The 24,894-nt window shown below is 49.6% G+C and overlaps 2 protein-coding genes across 4 annotated transcripts in view; one reads left to right on the plus strand and one right to left on the minus strand.

Annotated features, from left to right (window-relative positions):
* LOC127037812 (zinc finger protein 333-like) overlaps window positions 1–24,894 on the plus strand; it is a 1,302,204-nt gene that overhangs the window by 1,186,694 nt on the left and 90,616 nt on the right. The window contains exon 7 of the mRNA XM_050929916.1: window positions 3,498–3,624. Coding sequence (XP_050785873.1) covers window positions 3,498–3,624 — 127 coding nt within the window. The remainder of the gene's footprint in view (window positions 1–3,497; window positions 3,625–24,894) is intronic.
* ZNF302 (zinc finger protein 302) overlaps window positions 1–24,894 on the minus strand; it is a 105,685-nt gene that overhangs the window by 32,396 nt on the left and 48,395 nt on the right. The window lies entirely within an intron of this gene.

The following is a 24,894-nucleotide window of genomic DNA, read 5'->3' on the forward strand; positions in this document are numbered from 1 at the left end:
CCTGCTGCCCCCTTCCATTGTCCAGGGAGCCTTCCAGCTCCCCCCCCCACCCCGTTAAATCAGCTTCTCAAAGGGCTCTGAGCTGCTCACGTGAATGATTGCCCCGGGGCCGGGGGGGACCATCACATTCTGTTTATGTATTGGACAGTCATATAAAATCCAGTCCAACAGTCCCCCTTTTCCACTAGTTATTTAATAGCAACATCAAATCCCCTCCGATCTTGGTGGTTTTCTCTCATGTTATCAGATGTCGTTTGTGACAGGTTCTCTCTGCGTGTCTCAAAGATTGATATAAAATACCCCAAACATTTGCCCCACTTCTCTCTAGTTGTTTTATTTCTAATTGAATATGATGGGTTGTTTCCCAATGTGCTAAGATGCAGCCACCTCTGGGTTGGATCCATGGTGGCCATTACTTGCTAGTGACAGCCCGTGGACCTTTCTTGCCCTCCAGGCCTTCCATTTTCCTGTTAGAGAAGCACCCCCCAGGCTCCCTCTGCCTGTGTGACTGGCCAGCAGTGGGTGGTGTTAACTTTTTAGCCACTTCTCACACTCTGTGAGGTAACACTTGCAGGGGCAGGGAAGGTGTCTGGGTGGGGACATTGCCGCTGAAGGGGCATTGTGGTAGGGGGAGGCCTCTGGGTGGCTGGGCAGGGGGTACCCTAGTTAGGTTGGTGGATTGTGGAGGTTTGGGGTTTTCGGGGGTGGTGGTTCTGATGTGCCCATCCCTGAGGTTATGGGTCCTGGAGGTGGGTATCGCTGGGGGCCTGGTGGCTGCAGAAAAGTGGGGGTGGGTGTCTCTTGGGGAGGCGGGACAGAGGGTTAGAGGGAGCCTGGTTATGTGCCAGCAGCTCTGTCTGTGCTTCCCCTGCTGGTTCCTGGTTTTGTTGCCATGCCCAGTGCACAGAGCTGGGGGAGGGGATCCCTGGCACTAGGTGAGGGCATGCCAGGGAAGCAGAGTGAGGGGTCCCACTGTAAAGCATCAGAGGGTCACACTGGGCAGAGGAGGGGGTCCCAGGCAAATGTCAGGGTAGATCGTGCTGGAGGGTGGAGGAGTTCCTAGGCAGGCAGTGAGGGTCTGAGTTCCCAGTGGGGGGGGTCCCTTGAGGGTGTCTCTGGCTGCTGGGGGCTCTTGGTGGGGGGAACCCTTTGGGATTCCCAACCTGGCAATCATGGTGTGGTGGGGGTTCTCTGGCCGGTGGAGCTTTGAGGGGTATCTGGGGTCCCTGGCCAGGGACTCGGGGCTGCGTCCCAGGGAATATCTGATGGGCCCCTGGCTGGGGGGTGTCTGGGGCCCCTGGCTGGGGCGTCTGGGCTCTGGGTACTAGGGGGTGTCTGGGGGCTGCTGCTAACCATGATCCTTCTCTCTGGTCAACTTGTGCCAGAGTCCTGGCTCCTAGTCACCAGGTCACCAAGTCCATTCCCCAGTCACGTGCCCTGTCACTGTGATAACTTTTTGTCCACTTAGCAAACACTGTTAGTGTGAAATCACAGATTTTGCTTTTCTCCTCTTTTGAAAACTGCAGGAACTTTCGGTTCCGTTTGGAAAATTTGTGCCCCCAGTCCTTGTCCTAGATCTGCGGGGGTGAGGGAGGTGGGAAGGGAGTCAGCACTGCCACACGATGGTCTTTTCCACAGCATTCTGGACTCATTCTTTCTGAAATCCGGTGTCATTGAGACCATTGTTAATCCAGAGTCACTGTATGGAAAGACAAGGAGTGATTCCAGATGGACAGTGGGTCAAATGAGATCAGCCATTCTCCCTGTGAGGAGGGGCTCCCATTAGCTGCTCTCCCCAGAGAGCTAAAGGAGGGAAGCTGCTCAAACGCTCTGTCCCTCTCTGCTCAGGATATTGGGGTTCAGCTTCCTGGGTCAGAGACTGCAGCCTCCATTGTGATCTGGGAGACCAGGCTTGGCAGCTGCTGCTCCCCCAGTGGGGCTCTGTGCTGGGAAGTGACCTTAATTAAAGCTTCTTCTCTGCCCGGCCCAGGGGATGACTTTCTGCAGCTGGTTCTAGCCCCCTAGGGAAGCCCTGGGCCCTGTTACTACTAAATTCTGAGCCAGAGTTCCAGGTAACTGAAAGACCTCAGGGAATGTCCTAGGGTCTGGCAAGAAAGTGACTCTGCACAAACAACCCCACCTCATTTCTCCTCCCATTAGCGATTGCCAGGAGGAAATCCAGCCATGGGAGAGCAAAGCCCCCAGGAATGGGACTGTCCCAGCCAGAGGGGCAGGGAGAGAGGACAGGGGAAGGAGAGACTGAAAGGGGCAGTGGGAGAAATGAATGTGGGGGAGAGATTTCCAGCTCTCTAGTCCACCGAGACACATGTATTGCTGCATCCTGGGGCAGAACCACTTTCCAGTGAACAAAACAAGGATCAGACAGAGCAAAAACCAGTTCCTGACTCCATATTCCCCCTGCTGGGGTGTGGCTGCCATGGGGTCAGTGTCTGAGGGAATCCCCCACAGTGACTCCTTTGGTTCTGCTCTTTTCTAGCCTTGTGTTCAGAGAAGGGGTGAGGGGAGATAGAAGGGAGGTTAAAAATGTGTCTGTGGACTTAGCCTGGCAGGAGGGGCCAGGTCTAAATTGTAATAAACAGATTGAGCATTTTCCAGCATGACAGAATCTAGGGTGTCTGTCTGCAGGGAAAGGGCCTGAGGGAATTATGATGTGAAATTAATTAAAACCGGTTCTGAAACGCCCACAACTGCCCTTCTCCCCCAGACAGGCTGCAGAATGACGTCCATCTTTTGCTCCAGCTCATCCCAGCTTGGCGTGGGACAGGGAAGAGAAATGGCTGCAGTGGAGTCAGTCCAGGTAGAGATTATCGGGGGGTTGCTGGTGGGTTCCTGCTGGAGGAAAGGGAGAGCAAATACACCAGAGGTGGGAAGGTTTGCAGAGTCTGGTTTGGAGGTTGGAGCGGGGCAGGAAATTCACAGCGTGGGGAAAGGAGGAGGCCAGGGTGTGGCAGACCTGCTGGGAGTTATTTACTAAGTGGCCTAGATTCTAGGAACAGACCCAGGAGGTTTGGAGGTGGAAATGCCCTAATTTGTGAAGAGAGAAAATAACCCACCTACATGGAGTGAGTCATACTGACCAGAATCCTAGTGCTGGAGCCTGACCTCACTAACCAGCAGCTGCTGTGAGATATAAAGGGGACACCCATGAGTCAGGCTTATTGGAGCTGCCTCTCCCTTCACAATGAGGAGGGTGTTGGGCATCCTACCAGCGAGCTCTCCGTGGACCCTGCTAGGGGCTCCATCTCCTGTATCAGCCAGTGGCTAGTAGGGGGGTGATATATATGCTGGGAGAGATAAGGGGCTCTCTCTTCATCCCCTCACCCTGGCATTTGCTGGATACTCTGAGCCAGGTGGAGGTGGGACTCTCCTGACTATGATCCACCCAGAGCTTCCATTTGATTCACTCCTCTCTGCCACAAATAGTGGGGCTGTGAGTGGGGCAGCAAGTCCTTAGTGTTGGACTCTTGCTCTTTCAGGGGCCGGTGACCTTCGAGGAGATGGCTATGTATTTCACCAGGGAAGAGTGGGCTCTGCTGGACCCCACTCAGAGAGCCCTCTACTGGGATGTCATGCAGGAGAACTTTGAGACTGTGACCTCGCTGGGTAAGGGTTCCTGTCCCTTCTGTTCTTGGAAGGGGAAATGAAGAGTGAAGGTTCACGCCACCCCCACAACGCCATCTGTACCCTGTCCTGTTTCAGCATCACCCCAATAGGCCAGTGACACACATACTACCAGAGACCCTCCTCTGCTGCAGAACACTTTGGGAACAGAGCACAGAAGCCGTATTGCACAGTGTCAAATATCTCCTGTTTTCTCAAGTGAAACTGGGGGTTAGGTCTGGCAGAACTGTCCCATACCCCTAATCATTTTTGTTGCCCTTTTCTGAACCTTTTCCAATTCCAATATATCTATTTTTGAGATGGGGTGACATCTGCATGCAGTATTCAAGATGTGGGTGTATCATGGATTTATTTGCTGTTTTTACAAATATGATCTATGAGATATTCTGTCATGTCTATCCCTTTCTTAATTATTTCCTACATTGTTCACTTTTTTTCACTGCTGCTGCACATTGAGTGGATGTTTTCAGAGAACTATCCACAGTGACTCCAAGATCCATCTCTTGAGTGGAAACAACTAATTTAGACCCCATCATTTTGTATGTATAGTTGGGATTGTGCTTTCCAATGGGCTGCACTATGTGCTATCCTGTCATCTAGTACTGCTGAGATCCTGGATTCAGTAATATCCCTGCCCTTCCTGTTCCCTTTCTCCACCGAACCCCGCCAGCCCATGCTTCCTGTTCCCAGCTTCCCCAGGATTCTCGCACTGTCTCTGAACCTCTCTGTCAGCAAGAAGCAGTGCCAGGGACACTTGCCCTCTGTCTGGAGTCTTCAATTTCTGGGACATGGATTTACTTTCTCTGTGTTGTAAGAGGCTCTGTCATAATGAGTGTCTGTGACGTTACCCAGAGTACAATCTGGACTGTTAAATAGCTGTCCCCTCAGTCCTCCAGCATGGGGTTCCTTTTCCACTGTTTTCCCGCGAGAACAGCCCCTCTTGGCCAATTAACACACAGTCTCCAGCATGTAACTCACTCCCAGCTACACAGTATTGAGTGCTGCTAGACAGCCACTCATGAATTACACCTCAGGAGAAAACCAGCAAATTCTCAAGTGCCCAACTTTCCCCCAGAAATGTGCATCTTGCACTGTCCAGCACGCTACTGAACGACACAAGCTCATATGAAGTCTGTCATTTCATCAGCGGAAAATGACATACACCAGCTTGTTATCCCAAACAGAGTTTCCAACACACTTCAATCCACACATACTGGTTAGATGAAGAATAAACCAAGATTGTTAACTACCAAAAACTAAAACTAGGCCTAGTCCATGAAAAGGGCACTCCCAGGAGAGACTGTATAAAGGCTGGAACATGAAACACCTTTGTAAACCTGAGACAGCTGCCTTGGGGACAATGACAGGGAGAATCCCCCAAAGTGACTCCTTTGTTTCTGCTCTTCTCTGGCCTCTGATTGTTCCTTCCAACGTGGAGTACTTTGCACTTGTCTCTACTGAATTTGAACCTATTTACTTCAGATCATTTCTCCCGTTTGTCCAGATGATTTTGAATTTTAATCCAATCCTCCAAAGCACTTACAACCCCTCCCAGCTTGGTGTTGTCCGCAAACTTGATACGTGTAAGAGAGAGACTGTTACTGGGAGGGTTTCCCCATGTGTCAGAGGGTTACACCCTGGTGGGAGGGGGCTAGGCCTGTACTGGAATAAGGTCACTCTTTGCTTCACAGTGTGCCAGAACCTAGAATGTGCATTAGCAGGGGAAAACCTGGGGGGAATCGGTTTGTGGAATGGACAAAAGCCTAGTCTGAATTCTCACACCTTGCCCTTTTCACCCTGGCAGGCCAGAGAATAACATCCATGTTTCACTGCAGATCATCTCGTCCTCCCAGGGGCAAGGAAATGGCTGCAATGGAGCTGGCTCAGGTAAGAGATTATCAGGGTGGAGGGCTCTGCTTGGAGGTTGAGGAGCAGTAAATGCATAAGAGGGTGGGAATTGCTAGAGGTGGTGGGAAGCAGGAAATATCTCGGGTGGAGAAAGGGAGGGGACAGCATGTGACAAACCTGTTGAGACTTGTGTAGTGTAGGGCTTGATGGGTTATCACCCCCAGGAGGCAGTTTGTGGAGCTTCTGGGAACTGCTGTGTCCTCTAACCCTCACGCTGGGCTGGCCCTTCTCACACTGCTTTGCTGGAGATTTCGCCAGCCTCTCCAGGGCCTGTTATCACCCAACACAACAGCAGGTGGCGCCATGCAGCCAACTAAGCTACCTGAGTGCGTTACCTAAGCCACTCAAGGACAGATAGAAGACAAGAGCCAATTTCCCACTCCCCAACCTTGCACACTTACTGTAGTATAAATCCAGAATGATACCATCTTATAGTGCACAGGGATCTCTATAATGCAAGCTCATTAATGTAGTTCCCCTTCCCCTCGATATGGAACAGATGTGCACAACAAGCTGAGATTTTCCCCAGACACTTCACTCAAAATACGCTGGTTAAGATAAAGCATCAAACAAGTTTATTAACTGCAGAAAGATAGATTAAGTGATTATAAGTGATAACAAACAGATCAAAGCAGATTATTTAGCAAATAACCAAAACTCAGACTAAGCCTAACATACTAGATGGATAGAATTTGAATTAGCAATTTCTCACCCTGATTGATGGTACAAGCAGTCCCCCAAGTTTCCATACACAAGCTAGAAATCTCTTGATCCTGGGAGCAGCACTTCCCCCACATCCGTTTTTGTTTCTCAGGTGTTTCCAGAAGTTCTCTTGTGTGGGGAATGAGGCCAAGAGATGATGTCACACCCCACCTTATGTAGCTTTTCCATATGGTGGGAACCTTTTGTTCCAAACTCAGTTCCTAGTCCAGTTTGTGGAAAAATACAGGTACTAAAATGGAGTTTAGTGTCATGTGGTCTGGTCACAGGCCCTGCTGAGTCATAGTAGCCATGACTCATAGGCTGGCTGAAACATTCACAGGAAGGCTAAGCTCTTCCACAGTCCATTGTCTTTGTTGAGCCATCAGCACTGTCTGTCTTCTTCATTGTTGTACCTGAAAGGCTCATTGTGGGTGTTACCCAGAGTAAGCACATTTGAAATACAGATACAGAGTCAATATCCATAACTTCAGATACGAACATGATATGTGCACACAAATAGGATAATCATATTCAGCAAATCAGAACTTTTCCAGTGACACCACACATGATGCATCTTGTACAAAATAGATCATAATTATGTCCTAATCATATTATAATCATACCACTATGATGAATATGGGGGTGTAGTGTCAGATAGGTCCTAATTTCAAGGCACAGGAGTTGGGAATGGAACTTCCCCTCTTTGTGGAACAGGAAATAACCTTCCAGCCAGGGCTGGGACAACTTCCCAGACTCTCAGTGATGGAGCCTGAATCTACTGGCATTTCATTAATTACCACCAATCCCAATCTTTGTGGCAACTGTAAACTTTATCAGTGATGATTTTGTACTCTCTTCTAAGTCATAGATAAGAATGTTAAGTAGCACAGGGCCAAGAACCAATCCCTGCAGGAACCTGCTAGAAAGAAATCCACTTTCAAGCCAGCAACTCATCAATACTGCTAAGAACCTGATATATCCATTTTGGAATGTATCTGACTGCTTTTCCATTTAAATTCTTTCTGTCTTTCTTTCTTTTAAACCTTTAGTTAAGATGCTAAAGAATTGTCTGGAAGGATGGAATTTAACTTCATTCTTTCATTTGTTCTTTCTTCTAAACATTTAGTTTAACTGCTAAAGGATTGGTTGGCAGCATGGTATTTTGGATGAGATCCAAACCTGGATAATGTGGCTAACCTTCTACCCACCCACTTCCTGGATCCAATTAGGATCACTCTCCTGCTGCCCTCTGGCCATGCTGTATCACAGTGAGCAGAGTTTTTAAATAACCTCTCACTGTACGGGACCTAGTTGCTGATTAGGGGTCAGAGAACTGTCATGCAATAAAGGGGGCCGTGTGATTTCTTTTTTCAGAGTCTCATTAACCAGTGTGTGGGATCAGAAGCACAGTTTGTGACTGGTCAGTGAGTTTAACTTCAGTGTTAACCACCAGTTTGGGGAGCATCTGCTCTCCCTTTTTCAGCCTGCTCTGACCTTGACATTTTCAGTGAGGACTGCCCCAGGCACACTAGGTCACACTAAGCACTGAAGATAAATTAATAGAATGTTTTTTATGATCAAGTTGTATGAAATCAACTGAACTCCTTTGTTTTCTTTCATCTGAGCAGAGTTTCTGGTTTTCCAACGTGATATGATCTCCCAGCTGGAACAAGGGGAAGAGCCATGGGTCCCAGAGCTCCAGGGTTCAGAGGAAAGAGAGATCCTGAGATCTCCCTGCACAGATGAGGAAACATTAAACCAACTCAGAATCTGTAAGTGCCTGAAGGAAACATCTAGGATGCCCTTCAAAGCTCTTGGGAAGTCTCTCAGTTCATTATTGTCCATAGCAGGGGTTGCATCAGCAGGGTAAATATAGCTCAAGGCTTCCTATAGATGCTAGCAGACACCAGGCAGTAGCTTTCTCCCTTCCCCCTGTGAAGTTGGATGGGATGTGAAGGCTGAATTGATCCCCTCCTCTCTCCTGTTGGGAGGAGCTGAGTTCCTGATTTTTATTTGACCTCTCTCCAGCACTTGTTTTGGTTTGGCCTTCCCCTTTCCATCCCTGTTTGAGGTTTCTGTTTCTATCACAGCAGGTGATGCAATGATGTGTGAGGTTCAGCACAGACCAGAAAAAGAGCAGGGAAACCTGCCAGGGGAGAAAATGGATAAATTTATTTCCTGTCAGGGAACTCAGAAGGGCCTTAAGGAAACCAGAATACAGCAGGAAATCTGCAGGGAAAAGCAAGAAAATTACATGTGCTGAGTGCGGGAAAAACTTCACTTACAAATCAGGCCTTTCTCAACATCAGAGAATCCACACAGGGGAGAGGCCCTGTGAATGCCATGAGTGCGGGAAAACTTTCAGTCACAGCTCGCACCTTATTGGGCATCAGGGAATCCACACGAGCGAGAAGCCCCGCAAATGCCGTCAGCAGGCCTGCACAACTCGTAAAGCGGTGATGTAGAGAAATCTCTGTATTAACTATCTCTATAAATCTTTATAACGTTGCATTGTGTTATTTTGTATTAAGTATCTTTCTGTATTAAGTATCTTTATGACATTTCATCCGGCATGATGTTATTGTGTAATTCATATGACTTGGCATTGTGCCTGTCTATTTTCATACAACTTTGTATTAGATCCCTATATAGAAAATTGGTAGAAAACTTTGTATCAAATGTTATAGCCCCTAAGGATAGTATAGTTAAAGTAAAAGAAAACATGTGCCTTTTTGCTAGAAGTAGAATAAGATTTTCCCCCGCACTCTGTAATCAATTGCTCTATTGACTGAATGAGGTGTGAATGAGTGAGGCTTGGAAGACACCCACCTCCAGACAGCTACAACAGTTGAAGAGGGAATGGGAGCCAGAGCAAAGGACAATACAACTTGTCAAGTGGGCCCAATAAAGAAGAGCAGACATATTGATGGCCTCAGGGATTAGAAGCAAGCACCTTCTTTAGAAAACACCCTCTTTGAGCAGCACTGGGACAACACCCAGAGAAAAGCAGCACAAAGACCAACGGAAGCAGACCCAGATTTTGAATCTGGTCTAGATTTGCATAAGAGGGAAGCTGCTATAAATGCGAGGTGTCTTGCAGAAGGACCCCGGATCTCGTCTTGTCACCATTGGGCCATCGATTTGGATCAGTAGAAGCCCGGCTCCACCCCTCCCCCATCTAACTCACCTGGCCAGTGCAGTTAAGGGGAGCAACTAGTTGGTAACAACAGCAAGATGGAGTGTGTTTATGTCTGTGTGTGTGCGTGAATGCATGACTGTGATATATATCTCATGTGCATATCACAGAGTATTAATTGATACCTGTATTACTAATAAATGTGACATTTTGCCTTAATCCCCCTGAAAAGTTCCTCTACAGTACTTTGAGTACAACAGCGAGGGCCACAATACTCCAAAGAAAACAGCTGAGGACCGAAACCCCCCGGCCCTGCGGAAACACCCCCCACTCAGGACCTCCCAGCCTGGCGGAAACACCCCGCCCAGCCCTGCAGAAACAAACCCTCCTTCCCCAGCGCCGCCCCACCAAAACAGCTGTGGGTCAAAAAGGAAGGTTGGTGGTGGGGAGGTGTTACTTGATGTTAAATCAACCAGGGACTCCCAGCCAAAGAGGTGGCTGGGAGCCCTCAGGGTCAAATTAAAGGGCCTGGGGCTCTGATGACTGGGGGAACCCGGAGCTTTTCAGGGCTAGGGCAGGGATTTAAAGGTCCCAGAGCTCCTGCTGCTGAGGGGAGCCTGAGCCCTTGAAATCCTAACCTCACTCCATCCGCTGGAGCTGCCGCCGGGATTCAAAGTGCTCTGTGCTGCCTGCAGCCACAGGGATCCCTGAGCCCTTTAAATCTCAGCTGCTGCCGGGATTCAAAGGGCTCTGGGCTGCCCGTGGCGGTGGGGAGCCCTGAGACCTTTAAACCTCAGCTGTGGCCGGGAATCTCTGCGAGCAGCCCAGAGCCCTTTGAATCCCGGCCGTGGCTGGCAGGCCGGCTTTAGGAAGTGCGGGGCCCAATTTGAACATTTTTGGCGGGGCCCCGCAGGGATGATTGGGGAAAAAAAAGCCTTTCAGTTCTTAACAACCGGTTCCCGATAAAAAGTTCTGCCACAGTATGTATTTTTTGTACCAGTAGGGTTACCATATGTCCGTATTTTCCTCCCGGATGGCGATTTAAGAACCAAAAAGCCTGACATGTCCAGGAAAGTACAGAAGTATGTTAACTCTACCTAAAGTTCTTTTTTAAAAAGATGGGTCTGAACTAGAAATGAGCTCTGCCACTCCCTTAGGGTGTGCTAGGGTGCACAAGTGTGGGTCCCAGCAGCTCCCTGCCCATCTCATTGAAGCAGGTGTGCAGGGTTACTTCCCTGGGAACTGCAGGGCACCAGTGAACATGGGGCTGGCTGGAGGTGGGGGAGGGGGAGGATGCGAGAGGTAGGGTCTGGCTGCAGGCTGGGCAAGGGGTGTGGGGCAGGCTGGAGACAGGAGGTGTGGGGTGGGCTGGCTGGCTTCAGGCAGGGCCACAGGGAGGGTGCAGCATGGGTTGGCAGGGCTGGAGACAAAGGAGTGCAGGACTGGCTGGCTTCAGGCAGCGGGGTGCGGCAGGGGTTGGCTGGAGACGGGTTGGTGCAGGGCTGAAGGCAAGGCAGCGGGTACGGGGTTGGCTGGAGACAGGGCAGGGGGTGCAGGGCTGGTGCGGGCAGGGCAGGCAGTATGGCAGGGGTTGGCTGGAGACAGGGCTGGTGTGGGCAGGGCAGGCAGTGTGGCAGGGGCTGGCTGGAGACGGCAGGGGGTGCAGGGCTGGTGCGGGCAGGGCAGGCAGTATGGCAGGGGTTGGCTGGAGACAGGGAAGGGGGTGCAGGGCTGGCTGGAGACGGGTTGGTGCAGGGCTGAAGGCAAGGCAGGGGGTGTGGGGCTGGCTGGAGATGGGCAGGCTGCAGGCAGGAACTGGTGCAAGTAGGGCAGGAGGTGCGGGGCTGGTGCAGGCACGGGGTGCAGCAGGGGCTGGCTGGGGACGGGCTGGCTGCAGGCAGGGCAGGGGGTGCAGGTCCAGGGGGTACAGCCCATCCTCTATGGTGAGTGCCGCCTCCTCCTCCTCCTCCTCCTCCCACTAGGGTAGCAGCAGCAGCCTGGGGCTTGGGGGCTATTTCAAGGGCCCGGGGCGCCCCTGCTTCCACTGCCCCAGCTCTGTAAGTAGCCGCGGGAACCCTGGGGAAGCGGCGGGGCTCCAGTGGCTATTTAAAGGGCCGGGGAGGTAGAAGCAGTGGGAGTCCTGGACTTTTTAAATAGCCCCCAGAGCCCCGCAGCCATACCCCAGGGCTCCAGCAGCAGGGCTCTAGTGGCAATTTAAAGGGCCTGGGGTTCCAGCCGCTGCTGGGAGCCCCAGGCCTTTTAAATTGCCCTCTGGGGAAACTGGGCCACCCTGGTACAGCGCACTGGCTTTTGCTGGTACTGGGGCTTGGGTGCGGGGTCGTCTTAGGAGCGAGGCCGATTCAAGGGAATTGGTAGAATTGGCCTAAAGCCGGCCCTGGTGGCTGGGATTTAAAGAGCTCTGAGTTCCCCGCCCGCCTGCCCAGAGCCCTATAAATCCTGGCCGAGGCTGAGATTTAAAGAGCTCTGGGCTCCCTGCGGCTGCGGGCAGCTCAGAACCTTTTGAATCCCGGCCGCGGCTGAACTTTAAAGGGGTCTGGATTCCCCGCGGCTACGGGCAGCCCAGAGCCCTTTGCTTCCCGACTGCGGGACGCACAGTGAGACTTCACGGGCCGCACGTGGCCCGCGGGCCGTATGTTGTGCAGGCCTGGCATGGAGGGGCAAAATAGGTAAGAAATTTCCGTGGCCTGTCACTAGCAAATAGTAGCCACCATGGATCCTGCTACATCTTAGCACTGTGGGAAGGAACCCTTCACAGAAACCATTTGTCTTGTGGTTTGGGATACTTCTCAAGACATGCTGCACTCAGAGTGACCCCCTCATCCTGGGCCAGCAGGAGAAAAGAAAAGGGGCCAGCCAACTCTCCCACTACCAGCTGCGAACCACTGATCCCCAAACAGGGGGAGGCCTCTGGCTTTGATGTATATTAAATATCAGGCTGGTCTCTTTCTTTGGCAAATATCTAACAGAGCTAAAAGAAGGAACAAATGATTCTCAAAGGAGAGGGGAAAGACAATCACTGGGAAATTTAATCCCCTGCAACATCCAGAGTGGAGAGCGACTGAGGGCAACAGGTTCCCCCGAAGGAAGAAGTTTTTGGGATTTAGAAACATAAGGAACAGCACAAAACTTGAGAGGATTGTTAATTGACATTTGATAATGACACAGAGGGAAAACCTGAGCTTTCAGATCAGTGTTCAGAAATGAAAGACAAAGGGTGGAAATCAGAGATTTTGGATCCATTTTGCAAATTATAGAGAGGAAAGTGGAAAATCAGAGGGATTTTATATCAGTTGTTGATAGGAGGTAAAATCTGAGTATTTCACATGAATACTTGATAAATGAATAAAGAGGAAATGGGCATCATTTGCAAACATTTTGTGTTCAATAATCTGAGAAAAGGTGTAAATCTGAGATTTTCTTATTATTTTATAATTAGAGACAGGAAAATCTCAGGGCATATTCATTTAGAAATAGACAACTAGAGAGAAGTGGGGCAAATGTTTAGGTTATTTTATTTGAATCTTTGAGATTTGCAAAGAAATTTTGTCACAAACTACATATTTGATAACATGAGAGGAAAACACCAAGATCTGAGGGGAAAGAGTCACTTTCCTGTCAGGGCCCAGTGCTCCCTCCCCCACCCCCTCCGGGGTCTCTCACTCACTGGGGGCTCCAGGCGGGGCTGGTGCGGTCAGAGCCTGGGGCTGCCTAGGGGGCAGGTCCCAGCTGGAGAAAGCCCCCGCCCCCCCGGCCAGGATAGGAATGTGCTACTGGTAGCAGCCTGGGGCTGGACCCTCTCTATGGGGGACACTTGCTCCCCCCTCCCCTTCCTGGCCCTTCCCATGCCCTGTTGCCAGCAGAGAGTGGCCCCCCCCAGCCCAGCCCAGAGGTGTCCCTGTCTCAGGCCCCCCCCAGCCTCTGCCCATTAACCCTCTGCCCAGTTCAGAAATCACTCGGGGGAACCATTTCTCACCTACACAAGGACAAATCACTGCAGGTGAAAATGGGGGGAAACACCCCAAACCTGAGATCTGAACTGGCCATTGGCAAAGGGGAGAGAAAATGGGGCACAATGGGGGGAGGGGAACAGGGAACTTCTCAGGGGTTTGAGGGAAGGGGGTGTCACCCTGGATGTTGCTTGTTGCTCTCTAGGGAGAAAGGGGGCAGGACAGGAGAGGAGGGGGGACTCCACGGAGGGAGCAGTGGTAATTCCGAGGGGATCTCAGCCCCCCCTTTTTCTCCCTGCTCCTCAGGGGTCACCCGCTCTTCTCCTCTCGCCCCCCGGCCATGTCCCGGCTGCACAGACATTTTCCATCCATCCCTTTCCCAGGTCTCCACCCTCCGCAGCCCCCGCCCGACCCCACGCAGGGGCTGCTAGGTGTAATGCATGTTCAGTAGGGATTTCTCCCCTACTAATGCTGGGGTGTCCTTCTCCTATAGGTTAGTCTACTAATGATCTCATCTTGGTGCCATATGTGTCAGTTCATTGCCATGGCACTCGTGTGCTCAGACATCTGAGGATGCCCTATAGAAAAGCTCGTTGAGTGGGGTGATCCACAGGGAGTAGCTCAAAGCTCCAAAGTGCCTGCCCAGGGGCAGGACATTGGCACAGCAAGGGAGGGGTGTGGCAGTGACATCACAAAGGCCTTTTGCAGGACCTCAGACTATTGGTCAAAGACTATTGGTGAGCAGGTGGTGACCTCACAGAGAGATCCTGACATCAGTCAGGGGCCAGTGGCTAGGGAAACCTCAGAGACCCCTGTGGCTTTGCTTCAGCAAGTCTTCCTCTCCAGGTCTCTGTCTGAGGACTGAGAGAGTATTCGGGTTCACGGACGTGAGCGCCAGGAGGAACCTCTTTCCAGTTTTCTCCTTCCCTTGCAGTGATTTTACTAGAAAACAGCCGTCCCTCTTTAGAAGGTAAGAGCCTCCTGGAGGTGTGAAACCTGTTCAGTCTGATCCATCTGGTGAGAGTTGAATTCTAGGCATGGGAAACATGAGCTTAAAGAGGCAGAATTTTATTCCGCACCTGGGATTTTGTCCCTTAGAATCATGGGGACTTTAGGGTTTGTCCTTTGTGTTTCACCTTTTCCTCCATCCACCTGTCCCTCCCTCCTTTCTCTTCATCTCTTTTTTTGTCCTTTCTCCTGTTCCTCTCCCAACACCAGGACGAGTGTGTGCGTGTGTGTTGCGGGGGAGTGCTCTGCAGCTCTCACTGTGGGTGGTCCATCCAAAAATGTGAGGCTGAAATAGTGCTCGGGCAGTCAGGGCTGGATTAACCTTTTGTTGGCCCTGGCACCAAACATATTTGTGGGCCCCAGTGTAGTCACTGTGGGCTCCGAGTGTGGGCCTGGTGGGGCAGTGCCATTGGTGCCTTCGTATACCCGGTACTGAACCTCAGAGACATTTTTCATTTTGATCACACACCTCTCCATGACTATATGCATTGCCATACACAGCTCCCTCAGCCCGCGGGTTTTCTTATTGAGCTGTACACCCATGTTGGTTTACCAGTGTCCACAGTGAGCAGAACTTTCATAGTGACCAAGGAAACTCCCCACAGATTTATCTCTTTCCTCATTCAGACCTTCTCTAGGCATGTCTCCAGTACCCCCCCATGTCACCAGTCACTGCATGTGGTCCTAGTCTCAGCTCAAAGTCCTAAAGGCAGCAGACACCTTATCAGTTCTGACAGATCCCTCCCTCAGCCCCCATCCTGCCATGTGAGCAAGCCACCTGCAAACACCATTTCCCCAAAGTGAGGACTTAGCCCTTGGGAATCTGAAGACACCAGCGTCTCTCCCTCTGCTCCCATCTACATGCTAGTCTGCTACCTGGTCACCACCACCTCTCCCCATACATGTTTCCTTTCTACTTTGGACATGCTCCCAACCAGCTGGAAGCTCCCTCTGGAAGCCTGACCTGCTCCCTCCTTCCCTGCTCCCCCGATATTCCTTTCCTACTGGCGACCTCTGTTCCTTGAGGTTAACTCCAGTGTCTTTAGGTGCTCTAGCTTAATGGCCCCAGGAGTCATAGAGCCACTTGTAGCTTCTCTAGCTACAGCCATGGGGCAACTGCCAGAGGCCAGCCTTAGACAGCTGCAGCTACTAGCCGCAGGAGCGGAGGCAATGTCAAGGCTGAGCATGCTTGAACCTTGCAAGGGCAGCACTAGGGACTCTAAATCCTCAGCACTGGCCCTAGGCAGCTGCAGACTCTGGAGTTAGGCACTTTCCTCCTCTAGGTTCCTGCATGGTTACAGAACTGCAGTAAAGTGGAACAATTTTCAGCTTCTGTGATTGGAAGATGTCTGGATCCATCTAATAAGACTATCCTACATAAATGAGGAAAGTTGAGGTGCCTTTATTATTCTTTTGTTCCATTCTTTGTTTCTATGGGGAATTTGCCAGTGCAATATCACTGTCTTCCTTTTAAACAAACAAAACTAAAAAAAAAAGTGTAATGGCTGTTGAAAATAGCAATTCCAGCCCTCGTTAGCACTGGGAAGACCCCAACGTTTGTTGCTCAATTTTCTCCTACATTTTCTACAGTAAATGACAGTGGATCAGCATATTTGATTTGGGAGAAATGAAATAACAGCTGCCCAAATTGAGCTTGAGCACTTCTGATTTTGAGGTGTTCAGATCTGGAAGGCAGGGGCTAGATTCCCTTTATGAATATTAGATACATCTGGAAAGGAAAAGTCAATTTCTATTTTCATGGCTCAGAAGTGGAAATCCTCCTGTCCTGTATCTGAAGCTGTCCAGGTCCAGTAGAGCCTCCTCTTCCTTACTTACCCTTTTACCTTCTGGTGGGATCCACATACCTCCCTTTGCCCAGCTTCAGACAGAGAGGGGCCCTGTCCAGTTAGTCCACCCCGTTCCATCTTTGGGGGCTGCCAGGCGAGGTCACACCAGCATCCCTAAGCCCGTCTGGGGAAGTCTTCTGAGGGTGCTACCTGGGCCAAAGCCTTCTACTCCTTGGTCACACCTCTTCCCTATTCACATTTAGCAACCGCTTCTAGCAGCCAGCCCCCCAACCACAGCAAGCTGCAGCACAGGGAGTCTCACAGCTTCCCCACTCCCTTTCCTGTTGATAGCAGCCCAGGGAATGCTGGGAAATGTTCCTTCTCTGCTCCAAGGCAGGGAGCTGGCCAAGGAACTACAGCTCCCAGCGCCCTATGGGGTCTCAGCTTCCCTACTGAATCCAGGCTGCTCTGAGGCTCCTTTTCTGCAGAGGGGAGGAAGTTACTGTTACAGGTCCCTTCAGAGCTTGGGCCTAGCACTATGGCACCATGTCAAATCCAGTACTGCTCCCAATTCTATCCAGCTCTGCTGCTGGCAGGATCCCTTCCCATTCTTTTTGTTTCCTGCCTCCCCTCCAAGGAAAAGCTCTGCATTGTTCCTGTGTGGGGAATTGAATCCAGGCTGCCTGGGTGAAAGCCAAGAATCCTAACCACTAGACCACATGGGACTTCCATAACACATTTACATGTTCATATTCAATAACACAATTAAACGTAGCCATTCAAAGTAGCCATTTAAAAGAAGCCATTTAAAAAACTTTGAAAATAGACTTCAAAGAGAAATTGCAGAGTTACAACTGATCTGCAAACTTAACACCATTAATTTGAGCTTGAAGAGGGACTTGGGGTGACTGGCTCACTACAAAAGCAATTTTCCCTCTCTTGGTATTGACACCTCCCTGTCAATTACTTGGAGAGAGCCACATCCACCCTGACTGAATTAGCCTTCAACACTGGTTCTCCCCTTGTATGGTAACTCCCTTGACATCATGTTCCAATATATATTTATGCCTCTATCTGCAATTTTCACTCCATGCATCTGAAGAAGAGGGCTTTTTACCCACGAATGCTTGTGTCCAAATAAATCTGTTAGTTCTTAAGGCGTCACCGGACTCCTCGTTGTTTTTGTGAAATAAAAGCAAAATGCACTCTAAGCTGATCTTAACCCTTTCAATGCCCTTAAAAACTTAGATGCTTCTCACCACAGGCCGGCTGGTGGCTTTTCAGCCAGGCTTTCCCCTTTCGTCAGCGCTTCAGTTGCTTGGTGTGGGGGTGTCTGTAGATGTAAGTGGACGAAAGAGACAAAGCATGGCAAATGTCTCTGCTTTTATCATGTCCTTTCTTCCCTCTTGGCTTTGCTCCCCCTTCAGAGTCAGGGGAGCATCACTGCCTCTCTCCAAACAACTCTGAGCAATTCCCCTGGGGTGTCCTCTTGCAGGTAAGTGATTGCACTGTAGCTCCCTTGCTGAACAATGGCTGTTGATGGGTTGTTTGACACCCTGTCCGGGTGTTGGTTACTTTCCTTGCTGTTGTCACTGGGGAGCTAATATTTGGCTGACTCCCCCACCTTACAGCATAGTGACAACCACACTGCACAATTCTCATAACTTCATATGCATGAATGGTAAACATCTATGGGTAGAGAAATGACTTTCAGCAGATCATATCCTTTCCCCTGATGCCTTACAAGGCATGCTCTGTATATAAGATCACGATTATATGAAAATGAGAAATATGGGGGTTACAGCACGCTCCCCCAAAGGTACAAAATGTCACACTGAGATTCTATTTTCATTTGTTATGTAACAGCATTAAAGAGATCCAATGACTGACCAATGGCATTTTCAAGTGCTAAAATAGCAAGCGCTGTTGGTCTCTCATTGGCCATCAGCGACTGAAGATACGGTTTAATGAGCCAGAGCTTCAAGGCGAGGGTGGCTCCGTCCACTGCCTTCCGTTGCGCTGCTGGGCACCAAGTCCCTGGCGGTCAATATGTGAAGCTGGGAGAAGAGAGTGGGGTGGCAAGCGGTGGTAGAACTTTTGCCACCAGGGTCTAGCTGTCTAACTTCCTCTTCGTACTGCTGGGACCCCGTTGCCTTCAGGTAACACAGGAACTAAGGCAGGAATAGGGTGAGGAAGCTAGTAAAGCCGAGCAAGGAAGGCAAAAGTTAATCTTATCTTCATGGGCAGCTCGCAATGACGTCCTTTTTCTGTGCCACAGCTGACAACAACATCCCAGACAGAAAATTAACAGGCCAAAAAGAAACCTAGCAGCTGCTGAAACAGTTCAGTTGGGAACGTGCTAGACTAACAGGCTCTTCTATCCTCCTTTATGCACTGGCGGGATGTTTTCTGAGAGTGTAGCAGTTCCTTTAACTGCCACGAGTCCCCCATTTCAGGCTATGCAGCAGGAAAAGACAGCATGGGCTTCTGCACCGAGTTGGCCCACCCGACCTTTCATTCTTCTCTTGCTCTTTGTCAGCAAGGAGAAGAAAAAGAAGCTCTCCCTCAAGATGGAGTCACACGGGCGAGGTAAGGATGACTTCCTGAGTGCTGGCTCCAGTCCTCTGCTCTGCCAGCTGACCTATCGAGGGGCTACCACCACATTCTCTAGATTTGTCCATCGGTCTGTGCCAGAGTGAGCAACAGCCTAGTAGGTGGAGTTTCTGTAGTGTAGTGGTTATCGCATTTTCCTAACACGCAAAAGGTCCCTGGTTCAAAACCAGGCAGAAACATGCAGGCTTCCTTTTCCCAGATCCTCTTGTTGTTCAGAAAGGCCACTCCTCCTATTGGCCTCTCCCTGGGATAACTCCAACCCCTGCATGACAGAGGATGCTGACAGCAGTGGAGAAAGCACCTTGGTGTCAGGCTGGAGAACATAGAGTAGTTAGACCAGTCACCATTTGGAGGCTTGTGGCTTGGCCACCTCTGCTGTTGGAGGTTGGCCTATAGAGGCTGTCACTTCCTGCTGGGCACCTTTGTGTGACTGGCCAAAGGAAAAAGTGAGGCAGGAATGGGGCAATAGAGGAAAGTTGAGCTGAGGAAGGCAGGGAAGAATCTGTGTGGCTAAGTGGGGTTAGTAGAGCACCATTCTTCATTCTGCAAAGCCTGGGAAGGTGTGATTGGCTGCTGGGAGGCAGAATCCTGTGCCTGCCTCTTGGCTTCCCAGGAGTGGCTACTTGCAGCCCAGGAGAAGAAGGGGGGTTCTGGGTGAAAGGATAACAAGCAAAGCTGAGTCCAAGGGGAGAATGGCGGCTCCTTTATGGCCAACCTGGGGGCGTGACTGATGGTTTTAGAGGTGGAGGCTGGGCTGGCTGTGAGCAACTGGGATCCAGGAAACCCCCACCTGCCCTTCTGAGGGCTGAACCCATGGAGGTGCAGTTGGCTGCTGGGAGACAGACCCCTGTGGATGCCTGTTGGCATCCCAGGGATGGCTACTTGCAGCCCAGGAGAAGCGGGGTTCTGGGGGGAAGGAAAAGCAGCAATGGTGAGGCTGAGTGGGCTCCTTTCTGGCCGAGATGGTGGGCTGTGGTGAGTCTGGGAGTTGCATGTAAGCCATAAGTGGACGTAGTGCAGTGAAAACTGCTGCTCCATTCTGGCCGACCTGGGGGCACCATGGATGACTTGGGAGTGGGGGCAGGGCGCTGCCTGTGAGCAAATGGGATCCAGGAAGCCCCAGCCTGCCCCTCCAGGGGCCGAGTGGTCTTCTCTCCTGCCATGGGGAGCCCGACCTTAAGCCAGCCCAGCATGTGCAGCAGCTCGAGCATTAAGCCTTCCTGTGTGCATAACTGAACTACGCCCTAGTGTAATAAGGTGTAAAGTTTAGAATGTGAATTTATCTTTAATTTCCATGGTAATTTACTTTGATCTTTTATTACTACCACTTATAATCCTTAAAACTCCATCTTTCTGTAGTTAATAAATCTGTTTTATGCTGTACTTAAACTGGTGTATTTTGCTTGAAGTTCTTGGGAAATCTCAGCTCCATTACAAGGCTGGTTCATGTACTATTCACAGTGAGGGAGGGGTGGACCCTGTGTAATAAACTCACACTGATCAGGCTTCTTATTATGGCAAGATGGTATGATCCAGCGGTGCAAGGCTGCAGAGCTGTGGGGGGAGGGCGACTCTCTATCTTTAGTGTTATGAGTGGCTGCAGAAGCATTCATGTAATTCAATTGGCTGTGTTCCTATCTACGGATGTCTGTGTAAGTGCAATATCTGCCAGAGATTCACAGCTTGTCTCAGCATCACATGTGTGAGAGGGAGTCCAGGTGGTGGGACAAAGGGCTCAGGGGTCCCACTGTTCAGGTTGCATCCCATAGATCCCATCACAGACTTTCAACAACCACAGCGGATGCTCACTGAGAGAGAGAGAGAGATGCCAAAATAGTGATCTCCAGTGCCTGCAGACATTAAACTATCAGGAATTCTGTGCACAGAGAAGACCCTGCTAGTGGAAAATAACTTTGAAAAAGACTCTTCTGTCCCCAGCTGTGGTCGTACAGTGCTCAGTGCTCTGCGTTGTGGCCTCAAGAGTCATGGATGCAAGTTGAGTTACGATGACCTTTTCCTTGTCTCCACGTTTCTTAGGTGCCTCCTTTCAACACTTGTCAGAAAAAATGACCTGTTTCTTTTGGAAGCATTTGCATTGCAAGGCAGAGGCAGTCTTCTCTGCTTTTTCAAAAGATTGACCAAAAAGTGGGAGGAGCGGACACATTTGGCAAGGCACCACCACTGGTGCTGCATCTCTAACCTCCACTTTACCTGGCAAGTGCCTCTGGGACTTTTCTCCCAGCTGCTCCATTTTTCATCAGTGACAATCAAAAGGAAGACGACATGACATCTGTGTGTGGACATCCCCAGCGAATCACAAGAACGTGTGGTGCAGGCTTTTATGTTGCAGCAATTGCAGTGAAAGCAACCACCATGGCAATGCCAGTCACAGCAGCCTTTTCATCAACTCCAGGCTTGTGATTTGATTCTTTCCAACGTTTCTCTCCAAAGAAGCCTTTTCCTTAGCAAGTAATGACTTGGATACCAAGGGAGCTCTCTTCTGTTTCCTAGAAAGACACAGGAAAATGTGAGCAGAGGAGACAAAACCCATAGAACAAGGCACCACTGGGAGTTGAACCCAGGTTCTCCTATTTATTAGGCAGGTGCTTTAGCCAGCTAAGCCAAGGTGCCTGCCTTGATAAAGTACTTGCAACTGTTCCCTTTGATGGTCCAGGACCACACCTGCAAATTCCAAACTACAGACATTCCCCATTTCCCTCAAGACTTGCAAAGAAGAACTGGCAGGCCAAGCCAGGATCTCCTGGTTACTAGGAAGACACTTCAGCCAGCTCTTCCCAAAGATCACTATCTAGAGACCTTTAAACAGCGTCTGTAGATGTTCACTGACAAAGAGATGCCAAAAGAGAGTTTTCCACTGCCTGCAGCCATCACACTACCAGGAGTTCTGCGCACAGAGAGGCCCCTGCTGTTGGAAAAGGCTTTGGTAGAGACTCTTCTGACACCAGCCTGTGGTCATATACTGTTTAGCACTTTTTGTTGTGACTTCAGCATCCACAGATGCCAGTTGAGTTGGGGGACATTTTTCCTGTCTCCACATTTGTCTAATGGCTCCTTTCAACACTTGCCACCAAAAAGACTTGTTTCTTTTGCAAGCAATGTACAGCTAGGCAAAGGCAGTCTTCTCCATTTCCTCAGAAGATCACCAAGCTGTGGGGAAAGAAGACACATTCAGCCAAGCTGGATGCTGAATCTCCTCTTTATTCAGCAGGTGTCTGTGAAGGACATAAATCTCCACCGTGTAGAGGGCAAGAATAGGAGTTTATTACACACAGCACTGGCAGAGTGTCACCTTGCTTATTAGGCTCAGAGACTCTCTAAATTGATTACAATAGAATATATAGATTTTCCATGGGTGGGGGAAAGTGACGGGGTAGGGAGTTCCAAACTCTGGGATAGGTTTTGCTGCAAGACATGATAAGCACAGTAGCCAAAGGTTAACAGGTTACATAATGTCTCCACCCATGGTCTCAAGTTAGCAAGTTAACATTTCATGAATACTTTGATAAAATGTTATTAGTATAAAATATCTATGCTGAATTCTGATTTGAGGTCCATAGGAAAGGAGCAACTCCTTTGATTGTCCTCCAGGTACATTCCTAGGGGTTAAAGCAAAGAAACAGTGAAAGTATATGGCAATAAAGATTGTTTTCTGTGTGTCTTAAGGCAAGGCATTGGTCCCTGGGAAGGGAGGTGGAAGGATGCCATATCTTATAGACTCATAGACTCAAGGACTGGAAGGGACCTCGAGAGGTCATCGAGTCCAGTCCCCTGCCCTCATGGCAGGACCAAATACTGCCTAGACCATCCCTAATAGACATTTATCTAACCTACTCTTAAATATCTCCAGAGATGGAGATTTCACAACTTCCCTAGGCAATCTATTCCAGTGTTTAACTACCCTGACAGTTAGGAACTTTTTCCTAATGTCCAACCTAAATCTCCCTTGCTGCAGTTTAAGCCCATTGCTTCTTGTTCTATCATTGGAGGCTAAGGTGAACAAGTTTTCTCCCTCCTCCTGATGACACCCTTTTAGATACCTTATACTGACATCTGACAACTTTTCATAAACTCAAGGTTGGATCTCTGGGAAAAATGTCTCCCTACAGAAGAGACTTACACAATAGGAACAGGGATTCTTTGTTTAATCTGCAGCTTTGAATAAGACACAATGATTTAGTTCTTAGCTCCAACACCTGGCAATTTGCTGACCAAGCCTATCTTAGCAAGCAAGGCTTTCTGTTTACCCAGCTTTCTTTTAGCTGGTCACTATTTGCTAGGCTTCTGGTCCCTTGATTATACTCTGGACTTTGGGTCTGGAAAAGAGCTGGCACAATCCATAGACCAGGTTGTTATATAAAATGCACATGAACTTTAACCCTTCACATACAGTAATGGCAAAGTTCTTGGTTCAGGCTTGTAACAGTGATGGAATAAACTGCAGGTTCAAATCAAGTCTCTGGAGTCCATCCACAGCTGGGATGGGTCATTCAGTCCTTTGTACAGAGCTTCAGTTTGTAGCAAAATCTCTTCAGAGGTACAAAGCAGGATTGGAGACGAGGCATCAGCCTTTTACAGTCTCTTGCCATGTGGTCTTTGCTTTCTTTGTCCCAAGGACACTCTATCCAGCACATGGCATAGAAAAACCTTTGAGTTTTGTCCATAGGCAGGTCCCTGCATACCTTGCTGAGCCACAAGACGTATCTGCCTTCTCTCAATGGGTTGATTGTAGAGCTGATGGTCCTTAATGGGCCATCAAGCAGGCTAGGCAGAACTGACACCAACTTGTCTGGCTGGGGTGTTCCTCGGAAACATAGCACAAGTTTGAATACAGACAGCATAGAGCCAATATTCATAACTTCAACAACAAAATTGATACACATCTAGAGATAGCATAATTATAATCAACCAATCAGAACCTCTCCATAGACCCCTTTCACGACAACCTTTCAATCATATAGGCTGCAAATACAGAACCGTGGTCACAATGGTGATCTATAAAGTTACAGATTATGTCAATAACATCACAGGAGGTGACACGGCAACAATGAGACTGATATTGGAATACTGCTTCCAGTTTTGGTGTCCTCATTTGAAAAAGATACTGTGAAATTGGAGCTGGGGCAGCAAAAAGCCACCAAAATGTTCTGAGGGCTGGAGAAAAATGCCTTCTAGTAAGCTATTGAAAGAGCGCCACCTGCTTAGCTTATCAAAAGAAGATTGAAAGGTGACTTCACTGAAGTGTTGAAGTGCCTTAATGGAGAGAAAAGATTGGGTATTAAAGGGCTCTTGAATGGAGCAGAGAAAGACATAACAAGACCCAATGATTGGAAGGTGAAAAGAGACAAATTCATGTTACAACTAAGCCCCAAATAGTCAACAGCGAGGATGATTCACCACAGGAACAAGCTACCAAGGAAAGTGGTGGATTCTCCATCCCGTGATGTCATTCAATGAAGACTAGATGCCTTTCCCCCAAAAGTAGCTATTGTGTCATGCAGGAGGCCTGTGATATGCAGGGGGTCTGATCAGATGCTCTAATGGTCTCTTCTGGCCATGAAGTCGACTAATTTCTGGAACACTGAGTGTAGCATTGGGAGCAGTGTCTGATGTTTTCCTGTCTAGCCGGCTTGCTGCCTAGAATGAACGCCCCTTGAGTGGGGTGTCCACAGGGAGTAGCTCAAACCTCCAAAGGGCCTGGCCAGGGGCAGGATATTGGCACATCAAGGGAGGGGTGTGGCAGTGACATCACAAAGGCCTTTTGCAGGACATCAGACTATTGGTCCAAGGTGATAGGGGGTGGTGACCTCACAGAGAGATGCTGACATCAGCCAGGCAGGACAGGGGCGAGGGGCCAGGGAAACCTCAGAGATCCCTGTGGCTTTGCTTCAGCAAGTCTCCTTCTCCAGGTCTCTCTTTGAGGACTGAGAGAGTATTCGGGTGCACGGACGTGAGCGCCAGGAGGAACCTCTTTCAAGTTTTCTCCTTCCCTTGCAGTGATTTTACTAGAAAAAAGCCGTCCCTGTTTAGAAGGTAAGAGCCTCCTGGAGGTTTGAAAGCTGTTCAGTCTGATCCATCTGGTGATAGGTGAATTCGAGGCATGGAAAACAAG

This window comes from Gopherus flavomarginatus, chromosome 20 (assembly GCF_025201925.1).
Source record: "Gopherus flavomarginatus isolate rGopFla2 chromosome 20, rGopFla2.mat.asm, whole genome shotgun sequence".
Taxonomy (NCBI): domain Eukaryota; kingdom Metazoa; phylum Chordata; order Testudines; family Testudinidae; genus Gopherus; species Gopherus flavomarginatus.